The sequence below is a fragment of the Labrus mixtus genome, chromosome 11 (genome assembly GCF_963584025.1).
Source record: "Labrus mixtus chromosome 11, fLabMix1.1, whole genome shotgun sequence".
NCBI classification, from domain to species: Eukaryota; Metazoa; Chordata; class Actinopteri; order Labriformes; family Labridae; genus Labrus; species Labrus mixtus.
Window position 1 is genome coordinate 18,973,946 of NC_083622.1, and position 19,761 is coordinate 18,993,706.

The 19,761-nt window shown below is 41.2% G+C and overlaps 2 protein-coding genes across 4 annotated transcripts in view; one reads left to right on the plus strand and one right to left on the minus strand.

The window, feature by feature from the left end:
- galnt1 (UDP-N-acetyl-alpha-D-galactosamine:polypeptide N-acetylgalactosaminyltransferase 1) overlaps nt 1–3,634 on the plus strand; it is a 43,276-nt gene extending 39,642 nt beyond the window's left edge. For both annotated transcript variants that reach the window (XM_061050557.1, XM_061050558.1), the window contains exon 14: nt 995–3,634. In XM_061050557.1, the coding sequence (XP_060906540.1) occupies nt 995–1,141 (147 nt within the window). In that variant the 3' untranslated portion in view covers nt 1,142–3,634. The remainder of the gene's footprint in view (nt 1–994) is intronic.
- A 3,564-nt stretch (nt 3,635–7,198) lies between these two features.
- Nucleotides 7,199–18,696, minus strand: tmem245 (transmembrane protein 245). 2 transcript variants are annotated; one of them, XM_061050553.1, is made up of 18 exons: nt 18,018–18,696; nt 16,555–16,672; nt 15,970–16,065; nt 15,477–15,584; nt 15,111–15,314; nt 14,844–15,013; nt 13,342–13,365; nt 11,724–11,828; nt 11,559–11,641; nt 11,383–11,473; nt 11,175–11,273; nt 10,958–11,089; nt 10,576–10,698; nt 9,810–9,955; nt 9,609–9,709; nt 9,317–9,491; nt 8,634–8,828; nt 7,199–8,549 (listed from the first exon to the last, which is right to left on the minus strand). In XM_061050553.1, exons 1-18 carry the CDS (start codon nt 18,681–18,683, stop codon nt 8,504–8,506), a joined length of 2,682 nt encoding a protein of 893 aa, XP_060906536.1. In that variant the 5' UTR covers nt 18,684–18,696; the 3' UTR covers nt 7,199–8,503. The 2 variants fall into 2 exon arrangements, with proteins under 2 accessions (XP_060906536.1, XP_060906537.1); XM_061050554.1 differs by lacking the exon at nt 13,342–13,365.
- Nucleotides 18,697–19,761: the final 1,065 nt, after the last annotated feature.

Here is a 19,761-nt window from a genome sequence, read left to right on the forward strand (position 1 = left end):
ACAAGCTCCACTCTCAAAACCTCCCCACAGCTCAGCGATTCAAGTGAACTGAAAGTGAATATAAACATTTTGAAAGTAAGTATGAGTTGCCGGCTAGCGGCAGCCTCCAGTGTTGAACAAAAAGGACAATGCAGGAGCTCAATAAACTGCACTTCCTTTAGTGTCCACTTGAGACTAGCTCCAAAGCCAAGAACTCCCCTTTAGTTCCTATATTAAAAATGAAAGGAGAAATAAACATGTTTAGAGCCTCGACAGTAACGGTATGGATCTTACTAGCTCATTTATTTATACATACACAATGTAGGGGGGCGGGGGGGGTTTCTTTTGTACTCATCTGTTGAGATTATATTAATGCTAAAATGTATGCTTACATTTGCATACTTTGGGGCGTGGCTGATTTAACTGAGAGGTGGGGGTGTTGTAAGCTTAAGGTCCACTTTAACTCCTTCCTGTTACTATATCGATTGAAAGTTTTTTGGATACAGTATTACCTATATGGTGACAGACATCAGTCAGCTTCAAATGTCTCTTTAGAATCAATTGGGTGACATCACTGAAACAGTGTCCATGTTTGATACATTCCATGGTTACTGATTGTGCACCAATGTTTCTTTGACTGCATTTTTGAACAGTTTTGTAATAAATTTAAAGCCCTTAAAAATGAATTCCCATTTTTCATCATATCAAAATTATAAACCCACTGTCACACGATATAGCGACAAAAAATTAAGACCAGCTGTCATTTCAGTTGGTGGAATATTTATTGTCTTTAGTTAGTTAGTGATATAAATTGTAGATGACACATTACCCAACTTAACCAAAGAGTTTCTCTTGCTGAGAGCTGAGCCAAAATTCCACTGAGCCTCAAATGACAAGTGACAGTTTGTAAACAGATATACTGTATGAATAGTTATAAATGTACTTGTCCTGTGATTAAATATGAACCAGCTGGATTTGCATGCCCTCTCACACACGCTCTGTTTTCTCTGTGCAGAAGCTGACCCTGATCCACGTCAACAGTAACCAGTGTCTGGACAAGGCCAGCGAGGAGGACAGCCAGGTGCCCAGCGTCAAAGACTGCACACACACACGCTCCCAACAGTGGCTACTGCGCAATGTCACACTACCAGAGGTCTTCTGACCACGCTCCACACACTCCCAAACACACACACAATCACACACACAGCAGCCCAGAGTGAGCAATCAGGGGAACAGTCGGTGTTTATCAGAATTGGGCACAAGGAAAGAAAAGACTTCCCATGAAGGGATTCGGGAAGAGAGGAGGATGGATCGGATGGTACTACCTCTGACTGGGATTGGAGGGAGGAGTGTGTTTGACCCCCCTCAGTGCGACAAAAGAGCAAAGACTCCCACCAGGAGACTGTGGTTGGTTATTTTACGTTTGTATTTTTTGTTTTTTTAAAGAGATTTTAACCGCTGAGTGTGACGTGACTCCTGGGAGTGAACATGAGACTGACGGACAGAGTCGAGATTCTGTGCTCACAGCTTCCCTGGACAAAGTAGTCCATCTCTCAACTCATCACTAAACGTTTACTGACTGCCTCTGATGAGAGAATGTGTGCACTTAGGTGTGTGTTTGTGTGTGTGTGTGTGTGTGTGTGTGTGTGTGTGTGTGTGTGTGTGTGTGTGTGTGTGTGTGTGTGTGTGTGTGTGTGTGTGTGTGTGTGTGTGTGTGTGTGTGCATGTGTATTCTAAGATGAATGTATGCAATGAGAGGGGGGCTAAATTCCTTGTTTTATGTTTTTTTTTTTTAATTTAAACTTGTAATGAAATGAACTCCGGTGAATGAAGAAGGGTGCATGTGTGACTGAGCGTGTGTGCGTGCGTGCGTGCGTGCGTGTGTGTGTGTGAGAGAGCGTGAGCCCCTCCTACAGTCTTGCAGCAGTGTGTGTCTCCCTCTGGTGTGACACCTCAGTATTTCATCCCTCAGACTGAAGCCTCTCTACTGAGGAATTTCCAAGTTACTTCACAAACGAATCACAAGAGAACGAGGACTGACCTCTGCTGTCAGCAGAGAACTACAGATAGAGAACTATGTTTGTGATATCTTGAGATTTCTATGTCCATTTTTTTTCTATGGTTTTGTGTTTCTACAGTCCTGTGAGAGTGCCACAGAGCAGTAACATTAGTATGTCTATCAGTCTCTGTTGACTTTTAAGATGTTTAACATAGAGCTAACACACAAACAGGAACTCTGCATATGTAACTGATGTTCACTGCCTAATGATGTGTTCAACCATAAGGAAATCAAACACACACATGACCTGTAAACATATAGGAAACAGGCTGCACTAGCCTCATACTTTAATCCATTTTGTCATATCTTCTTCTCAATGACCTCTTCAAGACACTCCAAGGGCTTTTTTCCTCCAGTGGAGTGTGTGTGTGTGTGAGAGTACGTGGATGCATGTGTGCGTGCGTGTGAGAGTGTGTGATTTCTGTTAATCCCAGTCCATCAGCTCCCTGTTTACCAGGACAAATGGCTCTCTGATTCCTCGCTGTTGGACAGCCAGACTCGGTAGCATAGACCGACTGCAGATGCTTCATATAAAAAGCAAAATGCTGCTTTTCTTCTTTTTTCCACGCTCTCCTGAGGACATTTCTACAATAGGAGAGGAAGCCAAGGAAGCCCTTATTAGAATATCAAAGAGATGTTGCTGAGGTGTGTTCGGTGACTTAATCAGGGACGGAATAATAAATGCAGAGAGCCGAGGGGAGGGAAGGGTTGAACTGTTGGTTACAAAGAGCAGCAGCAGCAGCAGACATATCTGAAATCATGACTGTATATCTCATTTTGAAAGCCCACCTGCAGTATTTCCCATTTCATATCACAGACTGCTGAACAGAAACATCAGTGTGTCAATCTCATTTCAACCATCATACTTTCTTTCTTCTCTATCACTCCTGCCGCTGCGAGTCAGGGCAGGAGAGGTCATTTCATAAAGGTTTTTACCATTTCAGCTTCCTCCAGTGGAGGAGGGTTTACATGTAGGACAAGTCCCCAGTTCATCTTTGTCCTGGACGTGGTAGTAGTTCGATGAGGCCACTGACTGATTTCATGTCGGAGTGAACGACTGTGTGCTGAAGATGTGAACGTGTCTTGTTTTGTTTTTATATTGTGAGACAGAGGAAGTGGATCGATTGTTCTGATATTTGGGGGTGGGGGGTTTTAATTCAACTGACCTGTCCAAGCTTCCACACTGAGCTGATCCAAATGTAGAAAATAAAAGTGAAAAAGTTTACAGAACAATACGGGAGAAATGTGGATTTCTGCCTCTTTTTGTTTGCACACACCAACAAACACCATTTCTTTTCTGTCAGTGAGGAGTGCATTTTAACTTTGGTGCTGACATTTTTTGACCAGTGTTGGCCAAGGCTGAACAAAGTAAATAAAGTGCCAATGTTTTTTCATGAGAGGGAAACAAATATTGGCAAATTTTGCCCCTGACTTTCATTCATGACTGAAAATAATTTAATCTCCCCATGCTTGTAAACAACCAATATATTGGTTACTATTAAGTTTTTCTTTAATCAAACAAGCCCTATGTCTATCCTTAAGGTGTAACAAATGTCTTGCACTGCAATAACTTCCTCATAAACTATTTGAAAATCACATTTTCTAAATATTTGCTACATTTCTTGCTGCCTTTTGTCTTTCTTTTGCGGGTGGGAAAATGTTGAAACAAGTGGTGAGAAGTGTTTTGCAAACACGTGTGTCCTCATGTGAGAAGTCTTATCATTACAAAAAAGGAACTCCTCCTTTAAGACGGTTCTGTTTTTATAGAAAGACCGAGATAAGGACTCGCACTGCTGCTGCAGAAGGCACCTATGGGTGTTAAGAGATCATAATCTCACTTTTTCTCCCCACATAGCTCTTAGCATGTGCCATAAAGCACGGTGAGTGCTGTCCTTCTATAAACTTGACGGTGCTGTGTGGAGGTAACAGAGCTGAGCAGTAGACTCACTGTGTTGTGGTTGGATTATTTCAACTCCTAGACTTGATCTGCTGAATAATTCATGTGAGGATGAGACCCACAGAGAGCCATCACAGAGCTTCCATACACATCTTTAATAAAATATGCATTTTGTTTTCTAAATATATCCTGTATAGTAAGAGAATCAGTCTCGGTAAACGTTTGTCCTCAGTAAGGCCAAAATAAAAATGGACCGGATCTCCAAATAGAATCTTCCCCCCACATATTCAGTGATGAGAAAGAAGAATTATTCTGATGTCATCCCCCTGATGAAGACTTGATCTGTGCTGGAGATTCAAAAAGAGTCTTCTGCAAGGAAACACTGTACGATTGAATCTTTTGTGTAGAGCTTTAAGCTGCTCGAGCTGAGGAAGACTCTGCTGTGGTGTATGTGTGTGTGTGCTGCAGACTTCAGAGGAACTGTGACTGTGTGGAGCCTTTGATGTGAAGAAATGGATTAGAGAGAATCAGACTGCAGCCCGGAGGAGAACTCCACCAAGACTCAGAATAATGAAGGATGGGAATTTATGAACTCAGCTGTGGGTCCCTCTGATTTTGTTGTTTTATTGATCCTCTTATTCTTGTTTTGGGAAACTTCACTAATTAATATAAATGAATCCTTTCTTTAATTGAAATAATTGTTTGTTGCACCTTAGGACCGAGTGGTTTCCTCACTGAGAAATGTAGTCTATATTGTTGATGATGTAATTACAGATTATTGCAGTAATTACTTTGGGATTAAATTAATCATAGACATATTTAGTACTGACAGAACTAACATCATTCTTTGGACTGTTCAAATGTATCTTGTTGTCCAGCAGCTTTACAAGCCACTGTTAATTGAAACCTGAACCTGAAAAAGATCTACCAGCAGCATCATCGGTGAAGAATTCTAGTTGAGGTTTGCAAGCAGTATTTTCAGGTCTTTTGATCATTTGTCTCAATGATTTTTATAAAGGTTTAGATCTTGGGATAAGAGCCAATGAAATGGGATCTGTGATTTATTTATTTTTTAACAGATCATCATTATTTGCCGTCACCTGGAGGGCGATGGTTTATGTCAGCATCGGCTCTCAGGTAACACTTTATGATCGTACACAAACGCCTCTGTCAAATCGATGTTTATTACTCATCATTATTTGAATATGTGCATCATCCCAAAAGTCCAAATTAACAAGCTTCACAAAGCATCATCTTTAGATTTAAAGTACTATGCATCCTTCACTCACTTCCTGTCCAAAACATTGAAAACTCCTCTCATCCAGGTCACATTGTGTTTCTCTCTCTCTCGCTCTCTCTCTCCCTCTCTCTCTCTCTCTCTCTCTCTCTGTAGTTGACTTAGTCTCTGCAGTATAACACAGAGATCACAGGGGTTACTGAGTACTCAGACAAGAACTCATTCCTCTATTTCCTGTTCAGATCACTTTTTGAGAGTGCTTTTACATTTGACTTGGGATATCTGTTTTAGGAATATCATCCTGTGATCAATGTGTTAATTAGTTCACTGGAGACTTCAAATGAGAGGTTTCTTTGTGGATTTAGCAGCAGCTGTGCTGTGTCTTCATTTATTCTGTCCATCTGTCCAGAGCCTCGCTGACACATCGACAATCTGTCAAATCTTCACAGAACAGACGACACCATGTGACTCAGCTCACACAAACACATAGGGTTTTACTTTTATTGATCAAGGAGACATGAGCTTTTAATGCATGTTGTTTTAGTCTAATTTGAAGCCTGTATATACTAGCTTTATATTTACACAGTTCAGCATATCTTCCACCTGAAAGCTGCAGAGAACCGTACATAAGCTACTATTGTAAGTCTTCCACTGCAGGACAGTAAGTAAAAGAAAAGAAAGTAAAGAATGGGCTGTTAGGTAAAAGGAGATTTCACATTTCCATTTGTAAAAAAAATAAAAAGTATTCTTCTTCCCTTTGGACAGAGCTTGTTCTGTGATCACAGGTGAACATGGTTTTAGAGTGAGAATTTCCTCTGAGTCCTTGTTGCCCATGAATGGTTCTAATTTTGCACTAAATCAAATATTCTGTAACTCACATCACTCTTATGCTAAATTTGAAGTAATAATCTGTTTAAATTACATTTAGCACTTTAGAAGGAGGATCAGCAGTTAACACACAAACGTTCAGACCAACCGGTTTGCTGTTTGCATGGACTGACTGATTTTGTGACGATGATGTTGAACTGAAAAGTAAATATTTTTCCTCAAACAAATAATTAAATAATTAAATAAATCGGTCAGCAGATCATTAGTTATTTAAAAGTTGTTCACAGTACTACCTCTGCAGAGCCAAACAATCTTACATTAACGTTCTGTGTTTCCTCAAATGAGAAGTTTGTTTTGCATTCTGTTCAATGTATTTACATTACAAAAGTACAGTGAAGAGCTACTTGTCTTTTATTTGAGTATTTATATTTTCTGCCACGTGCTTTAATATGAAGTTAAACCTTATATCCATTACATTCACTTAATATCTTAAGTTTCTTAAGAAATTAAGATTTTGCTCCCAAGACAAAAATGGACCCATAATAAACATGTTTGGTTTTTAATTAGTAAAACATAATACGTTATGTATTACAGTTTAATGAGCTCAGTCTGAACCTACTTTAAACCAGACTGTAATCCGTCAGTAATTATAACAACCGTTCAATTTTCATTTAGCAAAAAAGAGCCATAAAAAGTCTCTATAGAGATCTGTCAAACCTGTAATCAGTTAAAGTTGTTTCAATGTGATGAATTAGTAGATAACAGTATTCTGCAAATGATGTACAAAGCTAGTAAGAAAACGTTGCCAACAAACAAAAAAAAGGGAAAGCCGTTATAGCTTTAAAGAGGACATATTATACCCCCTTTAACAATCTCAACAGAGATACCAAAGAATCTCAAGATTTTTCTTCTTTCTGCTCCTTTTAATTCAAGATTTGAGATTTTATGTTTGTATTATACTCTATTGTTTGGTCTATGAACAAAATAAATTTCCCAAAAAATAATAATAACGTGATATCCTTATGTAATCATATGACAGCCTCCATTTAAGAGTGATGGAATAGAAGCTGGGGGCTGGAAACAAAAAGTCATATTGTGAAGAGCACTCCTCACTATTTTCTTAAATTTTATGAAAAATGATTGAAAATACTTTGAAGTTGGACCCTTTACCAAGAAGCAAAGTACCAACAAGGACACATTGGTTTAAATGATGTTTATTGTGTCAGTGCATATCCAGTGATATAAAATACAACAGGACCAAATGCAAACAGTTTCAGCTGAACAGTGAACTATTGCTAACGCTTGTTCAAACCCAGGACATATCCTACCCCCAGGCAGCTAACATAGTAGCCAAGTTTGATTAGTGTGTCACATTACATACACAGTTCATATGTACAGCTTGTTCGTTAAAGCTTCAAATGATGTAAACAACTTCATACTCTGTTCAAAGTGCGCAGACTGATGTTTAAGAATGGAGAGAGCGAAGAGTGGATGAGGTGAATAGAAAACATAAAGACTCTCCTGTTGGACTTACAACTACTGAAAAAAATCACAGTCATACCAAGACTTTGGAATTCTGACAAAATTACTCAGTCAATCTCATCAATGAGGTTATCGATATTCTCACTGCTGAATCAGCTCGGTATGTTCAATTGCACTCAGTGTTTTATAAAACAATGAAAAATGTTAAAACATAATCCCTCGTTAATCCCCTGGTCTCAAATTCAGACCAAATTCCCTAACCGGACAACTTGTCCGACCCTCTAAAGTAGTCGTCATCTGTCTGAACCTGTAGACATTAGAAGAAAAGATGAAACATTGACATGCAGTAAAAGAAAAAAAGTGACAAAGTGGTAACGGATCCTGGTGCAGGAGAGCAGGAGTAGAAGTCTTGTAAGCAGCGATCTGGGGCTACAATCACTGAAACGTGAATGAAGTTAATAAAAACAGTTATCAACACCCCCCCCCCCCCGGCCAGGTTTGAGGACTTAGGTTTATCTTCACACAGCTTAACCGTCGCTATAAACTCTACGTGAGCCTCAATGAGGAGAGAGGTAGGGAGTACAAATACTGCACGAGCACATTCTGGAGCTGAAACACAGCCGGGGAGTGAAGGTGGACATCAGGGGCATATGAAGTTATTATTCACCACAAACTGGACAATCATTTTAGGCTTTTTCAAATGTATCAAAACCTATTTAGGCACATGGCACAGAGTGATGATTGATTAGCACCAACATCTTCACCATTCAAAGTCCAATGTGCAGTCATTGGTTTATATTTGGGATCAGGATGAACGCTCACATCCGTCATTTTTTGGGTCTAGATTGAGAGCAGCTGGAGACAAACTGCTCAGAGAAAGAGCTTTGGTAAGCAGTCGGCTGCCTTCTCTTCCGGGCCGGGGGCTCCTGTAGAGCCGGGCGAGCGGCGAAGGAGGAGCTCCAGGGAGGAGAGCAGTTCCAGCGAGGAATCAGCCAATAAGAGGCCGCAGGAACAAATCCTCTCACTCACTCTTCTTCAGGACCGAAGGGGTGGAGTCTGTGAAGGTCCTATAAGCGACAGTTAACGAGGACAATAATGGTAGGGGTGCATTCCAATCCATTGTATCAAAGTGTTTCAGATCTCAATTTTACCTCGTGGGGTGGAGCGGCCAGGTGGACTGCACGGGTGTTGGTGCAGCCGAGCTGGGACTCATCAGCATGGCGCTGTAGATGTTTGCTGCAACCACCAGGATGCAGAGGAGGATCGGCCCGATGATGGCGCCCTCCAGACCCAGATAGTACGCTCCTCCTGCCACCGCCAGACCTGTCAGATATGGGTGTCCACCCCTGAGACAAAGACAAGAGATCAAAACACAGAAATGTCTCAAGAACATCCTTTTCATAACATCTCTCCACAACACAATACGGACCAAAGGATGGAATCTGGGACGGGTTAATGGAGAAGTTCCCAAATAACTGTAGAGGAGCTTCTCTCTGTAAGTGCATGTCCATAGGATCGTGTTTGTGGAGCATGTCCAATAACAAAGTGAAAAAGCTGATTTCCCCTTGGTGATTAATAAAGAGGTGGCTGCCAATAAAAGCTGGAGCATAATCTGGCCGGCTGTCTGGTGTTGTTTTCTTTGGCTCTCAAACAGCTGATTTTTATGAAACTGATTGCGCTAATAGAAACACTATTTATAGACTTCACACTGAATACTTTCCTTTCCAAGCAGTTTTCCCCTACTAACAAGGCCGTTTGAATATCGAAGTCTGTCGGACAAATGTGCCAATGCTATTCTGGGGAACAATAAGCATCCGAAACATGGCGTACACACCCTGATATGTCCGAGTAGATCGCCGTGTCTACAAAATAGGTCGGAAGCAGGTGAAAGATCAGCAGCAGCACGGCCTTCGCGCCTTCTCCCTGTGCAAGCCACAGGTCGCACACTGCTGGCACCGCTGCCCAGTACGTCCCCAGGAATGGTACAGCACCCAGGATGGCAGCCAGGGCTTCAGGCGGGGGGGGGGGGGGGGAAGAGATTAAAAAGAGAGTGAGTAATCACTGACTGTGGCCGGTAAAGTCCAGGTATTGAGACATCACAATCTGCTGTAAACGTGAAGACTCACCAGAGGGAATGAAAACAATGTTGATGCCAAAGATGGTGTGAGTGAGCCAAGTGTATAGACCGTAGAAGCCGGCCATTTTAAAAGATGCGTCAAACACTCCTCTTTCAAGATAAAACACACACAAGGGCAAAATGAATGTCTTTGTTTAGACTGTTCACATGTGATTGCATAGCTGCGAGGAGATTCTGTATGTGTGTCTACCTGATGGCCTCTTCCACAGACTGGCCTATGATATTAGAGGAGGGTCCAGGCTGGGAGAGGGGGGTCAGGCTGATCACCCATTTCACAGGTTTGTAGTATTCACCGCTGGAGCTCAGCAGGTAGAAGAGAGTGGTGAGGAAAATCACCTGCACATAAAGAGTAAACATAGATTTACTTTACTCGGACAAAGGCGAAGACAGTGATCAATATTATTCAACAACTGTGCAGAAATCAAAAGGTTAGCGTTAAAAACAACAAAGCATGCAGCAACAATATAATTTATTTGCCTTTTCTGACTCTGAACGGGGCTTTAGCTTATTTTGTTTTAAATAAATCCATGAACTTCCAGATCCCAAAGTGAAAAAAGAGGATGAATGAAAGGTAAATCTGCACCAGAGACCAAGACTACATATTCATATTTTTTAAACAAAGCTTTACATGTATATGATAGCAAATATAACTGATCAATAATCAACAAAAAACACCACGTGCTAACGTTGCAGCACAAATATAGTCTGTTTCATTCCTTATGAGGTCTAACAACTTGATTTTGAAGTGAAATATTTGGATGTGTCACTCTTGTGTAATAAAAAGTCTAAAGACGCAGCAAATGTTAACTTTTTTCTCTGATTGTAAACCCTAAGTTGTAGTTTTTGCTGAGTTCAAACTGTCAAAAAGCAAAACAAAATCCACCTCAGGTGATTTATTCATAAAGTAATTTCATTGATTATTATGTTAATAGTTCAAATCAGTGAATGTCTCATACCAGACTCAGAGCGAAGTTGAGCAGCGCAGTGCCACTGTGGAACAGGACGGTGAAGAGAGTGGTCGTGGTGGAGATGAGGAGGCCGACATTTCTGCTCATCACCACCCACAGAGACTCCAGGATCTATAAAACAAGTAGACGGTAAACACGTCAGCCACAGGGAAAACTGTGAAAACAACCCTCTGAGACACACGTCTGCAAATCTGTCAACAACTTCCAGATGTTGCAACACCAATTAAAGGCCAGCCAGGGCATGAAATTTATCCCTTCACTGATTCTAAGAAAATATCAGGACACGTGATGTTGCTTTGTTCTGGCAAACACTTTTCAAAGAAACCAGAATAAATGCTACTTAAAGACAGAGTTATACACAAATACTTACAGACAGCAGGGTCTCAATATTTTCCTGCAGAAAGGAGGCGATGTCCTTCCAGTCCAGGATGTCGCCTAACCAGCTGTTCTGTCTCTGAGCCATCATCTTCTGACCACGAAGGCGTCCAGTGTGGGTAGTGTTCTGTTAAAGCAGGAAATATTTTGTGAATTTAAAGGGGGGGGGGACTTAAAAAAGACAGGCCTGGCGTCAGTCGTCCTCACAATACCTTCACAAACCAGGAGTGATACAGTCTGTCCCAAAGCTCCAAAACCTGTTTCTCAATCACAGCTGTGTGGTTCACCTTGTCTCCTAACATCTTATGGAGCTGCACAAAGGAGGAAAGATTCAATGAATTGAGCAGTTTTCTGGTTCTGATTCCATATTTTAAGTCTGAGAAATCAATGAAAAAGTACAGTGGCAGTCATCATTCTTACCTTCTGTGTTATCCATTCTCGACCGTGTTGATAGACATTAGTAGCAGCTGAATTTAGAGCCTTCTGAACCACATGAGCCTCTGGAAGCCAACTACAGGACAGGAAGAGTTCAGCAGATGTGAAATGATAAACCCCAAAAGATAAAGATACTAAGAAAAAAGTTTAAACCGTCATACTTTGCCCATTCTGGATGATTAGACACGGTCTCGTTGATGAGGTTACTCGTTACGTCGACGATGTGAACGCTTTCATGATGAACCTAAAAAGATCAAAGTTAAACACTTCTACAGGACCATGTCTCCGAGTAGCAATCGAGTGACTCAAAGGAGCAACAAACATACCATAGCAGTGAGCAGAAGAGCCATGAGCAGCGTCCCTGAAACCAGGACGAAGATGATGAAGATGCTGATGATTTTATCCAGAGATCGCTCCAACCACACGATCATCTACAGACACAGAGGAGGAGAAGCCATATACGAGAAAGACAGGGAGGTGTGGAAAAAGAGAAGATAAAAAGTCATTGGGATTCTGAAGACACTGAAAATATACAGAGAGCAGACACATGGAGAAACCTGCGTCCTTCCCATTTAGGATCTAAAAGTGCTCACTTTGGCCCTGAGTGAAGTTGAGTCAACCAACATCCACGATGTCCGTCTCAAGCATGCACACATCCTTACACTAGCAAACATGCGAGTGAAAACTCAGGCTGTGTGCAGAATGTTTAATCCAAAGACTTTTGCATGATTTCAAAGTTGATTCTTAACTCAGGTTTCTCAGTGTTCCAAATAACCGCATCAACAGCAAACCAATGACAGCGTCAGTATCTGTATGACTGTGTGTTAATGTCACAAAAGCCATGTGTTAAAATGAAGTGACTGGACATTATAGTTACTTTAATGAAAGAGGATGTGTTCCATTGGACACTTCTCTCCAATAAGGCCAAAAGGTTAACCATTGAACAACATTGGAGCTCCATTGCTTGGAGGAATATGATATTTCAGGCTTTGGATGCCCAGACAATACTCTATTAGAGCAAGGTTTTGTCTGTGTAGGCCTTTGTCTTTTCATGGAATTTGTTGATAATAATAAAGAACATATCCATGTATAATAATGCCAATCTTGTCCTTCAGAAGATGAATAAAAGAGGATTACAGTCTGATGAGCCATTTCTCAGTCTGATCAAAACTGTTCCTTTCGAATGTGAAAAGTTTTGCCAGGTGACAAAAACAGGTAAGCAGACCTTGGGTGGCCCAACTGGGACCACTGACTTAAACAGGGGAGCCTGAAGTATCTTCAAATCTTTTGTAGAACATACTTTGTGTTGACTGTAGATCAAATTATAAATATAATATAAAATGTTGCTAGATACATTATCATATAATATTATAAAGAAATTCAGCTCTTTTAAAGATAAAGGTTGTTATTGAAGTGTTTTCACATCCATCCAAACTTGATTGGTGTTTCCAATGTTTTGTAAATCCCCTGCCCCATTCCCAACCAGCATGATCACATCCCAACCCTGCCCACCTAGAGCCGTTTTTCTTCTTCATTTGTATTAGAGCATAATCAACCTCAGGGTTATGGACCAACATGTGTTCAGAAACATTGTCCGCTCCTCCATCTCCGCTCTTTACATCAGCCATTGCTCCATGCGGCCCATTCACTCTCAAGCCAAACCTGCCGGTTAGATCAAAGCAGGGAAGGTACGGATGAGGCCAAGGGACAAAATAGTCCTCGACCTGACCGTAGCTTCCTTTCAAAATAAAAGCAGGCAGCAGGAAAGCAGTGAGAGGACAAACACACAAACAGGATGACAGGGTGATGACAGTGGATGGGTAAAGTGCCAGTCCAAGCTACTACGAGGTGTGCTCACACCTTCACCCACACATATAAACAGGTTGATCTGAGTTATCTCATACACACTCTTTCTCTCAGCACTCTGCTCCCCAAAATCATTACCTGCTTGTTAAGCCAATGCCAGAGCTTGGGGAGGAGACAAAGAGACATTGGGAAGATTATTTTTGGAAAGATCTGTGCAGCAGTCATCACAAGTACCCGTGCAAGAAGAACACAGCCTCTTTGTTACGGGGTTTGAGTGGTCGGGTAGAGAAGAGTGAGAGGAAGGATAACAGCAAACAGGAGTGTGGCTTTACAGGGGGATGCCAGTCATTGTGGAAAACACATGACAGAATGTTCTCCATTAGCATCAAGGGAGAGACATCATTTAGTGTGTAAGTTGTCAGCGATGAGTTTTGTGTTTGTTTTCTTTGACAAATGCAAAGTGCAATATTTCTGGAAATATCAGTTTTTTTTAATGCTCCACTATGTTCACCAGCAGGAGTCACTTACTCTGTTTGTCCTAGACAGGTAGTGTACAGAAGCTTTCTGTGTCTCAAAACAACACTATGTGAGCAGTAAACAGAGCCAGTTCTGGCTGGAAGGAGATCACAGAAAGACCCAGTAAAAACTAAAACCTGCAAGGACAGCACAGTGAACAGACCATCAAAATGTCTCCGTTCACATAAGAGCTCAATCTTCACGACAGTTTTATATTAAAAACATCTTTTCAGTTTCAGTGTGTTTTTGACTGAATTAAGAATAAACTAGAACGAGAAATACATGATGGTTCAAATGACCCAAAATCTTTATTTTAAACTAGAATGTATTGCTATTGTTGTTTTTTGTGGGTTAACAATGTAATCAATATTATTTAAGGAGGGGTTGAGGACTGGAGCGATGCAAAAGATTTATATGCGTACAGGCTAATGTTTTGTTTATTTATTTATTATTATTATTTATTCTGGGCTTTTATGCCTCTATCACAGAGATGGGACATTGAATAGGGTCAGATATCAGGGACAGAGAGTGGGGAATGACAAGTGGCAAAGGAGCGCCACAGCGCCCCACCAGGCTGATGATTTTGTTCTAATTTTTTATTTAATCTCTAATATTAAAATTTAAAAAAATGTATCAAATATGTACGGGTATTTCAACTTTATTTACGCAGTGCTATATTTTCTGTGGAATAGCGTAGAGCAGATTCTGAATGAATGAATGATTGCAGTAACCTTATTTTGTAGGGTTTGTTAGTTGTTTGTTTTTTTATTTAGTGGACTACATACCAGAGATGTATTTTCTTCAACCTCAAAAGTTCCCAGAAAGTTATTCACTAAGAAAGTTCTGCATGCTCCAAACATTGTGAGCTCTCTCATTAGAATTAGAATTCCAAAGCTGTTCAACACTTGCTGAATATTTTATGCTGTGGTCTTTGAGCTGAGCTGAAACATTTATAGTACGAAGAGACCTTTGTAGCCACTGAGGACCTTAAACATGTTTAAAATATACCAGTTTACAAAACAAGGAGTGTGTGAGTTTGATGATGATGTGTGAAAGTAAGAGATTGTGTAATTAAGGAGAGCAACCTGCACATCTGGCACTTGGAGATCGGTCAGAGACATTACCTTAGTGTCCACACGCAGCAGGAACTGTGCCAGGCCTTTGATTGGTCCAGGCAGCAGGGCCTCCTCTCGCTCACGTCCCAGCTTCTCCAGCACCACCCACCACGAGCTGAGAGTCCGCTCTGCAAAGCTCTTCAGGCCAAAGTGGACCACCAGCTTCTTTAGCACCCACACTGAATCATCAACGCAACATTAGTCTGAGCAGGTGTGAGAGAAGGAGGGTGAAAAACAGTGTGCGTGCATGCATGTGTATGCGTGTGTTCAGTATACCGGCCAGAGGAATGGGCAGCAGCTGTAGGATCCATAGGTTTAGCCACACCTGAACCAGCACGATGGCCCACACCAGCAGAATGAAGTAGATGTCACTGGCTCTGTGGGAGCTTTTCTCTTTCTGAAAGAGGCCGGCTGGAAGCGAACGAGAGCCGCGAGGGAATCCAGGCGTGGAGGGAAGTGGGCCAACAGACTGCACTCGATCTTGTAGGAGGACATGGAGAAAACACAGGGGATGACAATAAGAAAAAGACACAAGGACTGACATTGGTTTGGTGTCATGCAGCAAGTGCTGATCACTGTTGCAGTTATGTAGTTACTCAAGGTGCGAACAGGTGAAAATGAAACGAAGCTGCCTTATATTACCTGTAGTTGAGTTTCCACTGGGCTCAGTTTTCAGCTGAAGATTGCTACAGGAGATAGCCATGTAAATAGTGTTAGCAGCGAACGACAACACCTGCCCTGACAGCTCTCCTGGGGAGGTAGAGAGGCAGAGAACAGTCACACACTATACCAGACACACTTATCATTTTTGTGTTTACATTTCACCGTTTGAATGACAAACTCTCCACCTAATACCTCGTATACATACATTATAATACAAACAACTGTAGGTTTAGAAGAAGGATACCACTAACATGTTTGAACAGTAAATATGAAGCTATACCGAGCAGCCAGTTAGCTTAGCATAGGGGAAACAGCTAGCTTAGCGTTGACTGAATGTAGCATAATCCTACTGTACCGACATATTTATAGATCACAGACAAACAAATCACTTCTTTATTGTTTTAATCATTAGTAAATATTTGTAAAGACAACTGGTGTGTGTGTGTGTGTGCGTGTGTTCACAAGTATTCACCTCTGCCAGGGACAGGCGGTTTCTCCAGAGAGCCAAGGATCATGAGAATAACCATTAAAACAAATATGGGCACTCTCCACGAACCAGTCAGAGACACTAAAACACAAAGAAATCAAAAGAGTTGAATATTAACAGACTGAATGCATTTTTACTTACACTGCTGGTCATTTTATTGGAAAATACTGACTTCAGGTGCACTGCAAAAAAAAAAAAATTGTTTTACAACTATAAAGTCTTCACGATACTCTAAGATGATATTATAATCACCCTATCATATAGCAACATTTGAACATGCACTCAGTCACATTTAACATTTCACGCCTGAAGGTCAAGTGTGCTAAAAATACTGGAGTCTTCCTCATCTACTCGGCATGTGCTCCGTCTGATAGAGGACCTGTAGAGACACCCTCTTTCATTTACTGGAGGACAACTTTACTCCTTCCACTTCAGAAAAACTCAATGTTGCAGTGACATGTCTACTCAAGTTTGCAAAAAAATGTAAAGAATCAACCCATCGGCAAAGACAATGTGTATGAAATGAAATCTAACAGGTCAGAGCAGGTTCCCCCTCTCACACAAACTCACCAATGTAGAAGAGCAGGACAGACCAAACAGGAACAGCCAGAGCCCGCAGGTAATGCTCAGTGTGAGGTCCCCATTTGAAACAAACAGCCAACAGGTAGCCAAACACCAAAGTGCACACCTGAAGAGAAGCCAAAGAGTCAGAGGGGAAACATTATGAACACAGGGTACAAACAAATGTTGTGATTCCTGCATCACAGGATGTTTTGCTGCAGAGTTTCTGAACTTTCTGACTGAGTTAAAAGAACATGGCCAGTGTTTGTGACGATCATATGATTCATTATTATTGGGTAGAAGTTTTCAGCTGTATTGTATCATGTCCACAACTTTGTGTTATAGTAATGATTGCTGGCAGATGGGATTGGATCAATCCAAGGCATTAGAGAAGTCAATGACTGATCATTTCTTAAACTGCTTCAATATCATTTTTTTAAGGCCTTGAAGGGATCAAACTGCGACCTCCAGGCCTCCCACACCTCTGATAACGTGAAAAGGGGAAAAGTATGAAATAAGATGTCTTCTGGTCTGGACACAATGGTCCAAACGTCTTTCTTTCCACACAAATGCATCTTTGGAAGTTATTTAATACACCGTCCTTCAGCCTATTAATAGTCAGGGACCCTGTGTGGATCCACCGCTGCGTCTAGAGAAAGGACAGACTGTCTTAGGAAGACCGTTTAACACAATTTGTAACTATACCAGGTTTAGCTGTGCTCATGCCCCTGGAGCTGTTTGGGAATCACGAGGCATTGATCAAAACAAAACAAAAAAAACTCTTAGAGATTAGATCAGCTGAGGAAAAATTTAAGTCACAAGTTCCTAGAATATTCTGTTTTTAAAATGTGGTTAAAATATGAACTCATTACAGACACAATTAGACGCAATTCATGCAATTCATGTTGCAAAACAAAATGCAACAAAATGCAATTCATACATTTTAAGACTAGTATTTATTTCTAGGATAGTGTATAGATTATAACATCACATAGAATCTTTGAACATGTACACTTGTACACATTCAGAAAAAACAGCAGATGGTTCGGTGGTCATTTTTACTCTTAAAAGAAATTAAATGAGAAATTGTACATAAAACATGTTGGTGACTGTTATTGTTGTTGTTGCTGGTTTTTAATTAAACAGATAATAAATTAGTAGTTTTATCTCTGCATTTAGCCCTCTGTTCTTGTATTATATGACTGACTTTTACTTTTCTACATGGCTCTTTGCGCTGCATCATTTTGTGTACATTTTTATGGTATAAACAATAACAGTATCAATAATATTTGAAATGATCTCAACCAATTGGCCCAGCTCTTCTCTGAGCCGTCGGCAGCCAGTGTTGGGTGACTCGGTTGACATGCTGACCTCACCCACCAGTGGCATCCACACAGCGACACAGAGGGGCTTTTGTTGTCATTAGAGAAGGGTGCATGTATGTACCCAGTTGCCACTGTTCACTTACTCACCCACACGGTGTGGAAACAGTCCAGCACGGCCCCGATGATCCCGCAGACGTGCCCGAGGATCACCTGCATGCCGATGACGCTCCAGAACAGGTAGAGGAAGTAGATCAGCGGCGCTCCGGCACCGATCACCAGCAGCACCGTCAGCCTCTCCAGCACCAGCCGACCCATCGCCTCCATCCCGTGGTTCACACACCACACAGGGACCAGCAGGGTCCCAAGCACGATGGGCGTCCCGGTTTCCTGTAGGCCGCTGAGCCAGGAGCGGCCGAGCCGGGCCAAGGAGTGCTTGAAGGGGTGCAGAAAGGTTCCGCAGAGCGTAGCCCACAGCAGCGGACGGAGGAAGGCCTCCAGGATGAAGTAGACCAGCACCGCAGCTCCGCAGCAGATAGCTACGAAGATCATCGCCCCGGTGTTATAGAAGGCCTGTTTGATATTTTTATCAAACTTCAGAGAAGACGGCTGGCTCAGCAGCTGGCTCATCATCCCGACCGCCGGCTGCACGCTCTCGGAAAAGGAGACAAAGTGAGGCCGCTCGCAGGGAGGGCTCGTCGGGGGAGAGACAGCGGCAGGCTCCGGTGCCGAGTCCTCCTCGTCTGCCATGTTTCCAACTCCGCTCCAGTAACGTCGCTCCACCCGAGATATCCACCGCGTGAGGAAGGAAAACATATGACGTAACGCGTTGAAGCCGCCAACGGAACTGTGGGAAGTGGGGTCGGTCTGTGTAAAAAAGAAAATCGCTTCCGGGGACTTATTTTTTATTATTATTAATATAATAACAACAATAACAATTATAGTTATACTTATTATTGTTGTTGTTAATATTTGTATTGTATTACCGTTGTTGAAATTGATATTACAAAATATAATCAGAATAATCGACAGCGTATTTTTTTTCATCTCCGCATCTGAACAGGCTATATATAGACCTATGTACTTTATTTATTTTTTTTTTTTTACTATCATAAGTAGCGTTGAGATATTTTAATGTCAGAGTTTGGCGCCCCGCAGTGGTAACACCAACTCATGACACGTTGGAGGAAAGCCATGCAAGTCACTAATGATTTCAAAACGATTGAAATAACTTGTTAGATAGATTTGAATTTCTAGCACCTGCTTTACATCACGGTCAGTAAATAGGCGTTATAATAGACCTACTTGAGTTCAAGAGTCCTACATGTGACATTCACAGATAAAAGTTGATTTAGTGTGGTCATAAAATAAGACACATTTTTAGGAAATGGCCACATTTTATGTCAATGTTGCTAATGCAAGCATGGATGGCAAAGAAAGCAGGTCTCTTGAATCCCGTTTAATGTAAAGTACATTAAGCAATGTTCATTTTTATTTAAATCAATTATACTTGGCATTGGCAACTGTGAATAATAGTCAATTGTGCATATGAAGTTTACAAGTCTCAAGTGGGGTAAGGATAACACTTCACCGGAAGACTGCTTTCACTTTCAAAGTGAAATATAAAATGAAATATAAACTCAAATTGTTAAATGCGTTTTTAAATAAAGCTATTTTAAAACTTTGTTGTTTTTTTTAAATGTGTATAAAGAGTCATAATATCTGACTGTCACATCTGTCTGTTCATGCAAAGAAACATCATTATTCTCTTGAGTATACTGTATTTGTTTTCATTAAAAGTTTTATTGATAATAAACTCAAACATTGTAGATTCATTTAAGTGAGAGGCATAATGACATATCCATTTTTGATACAGATCAAAAGGCTACAATAA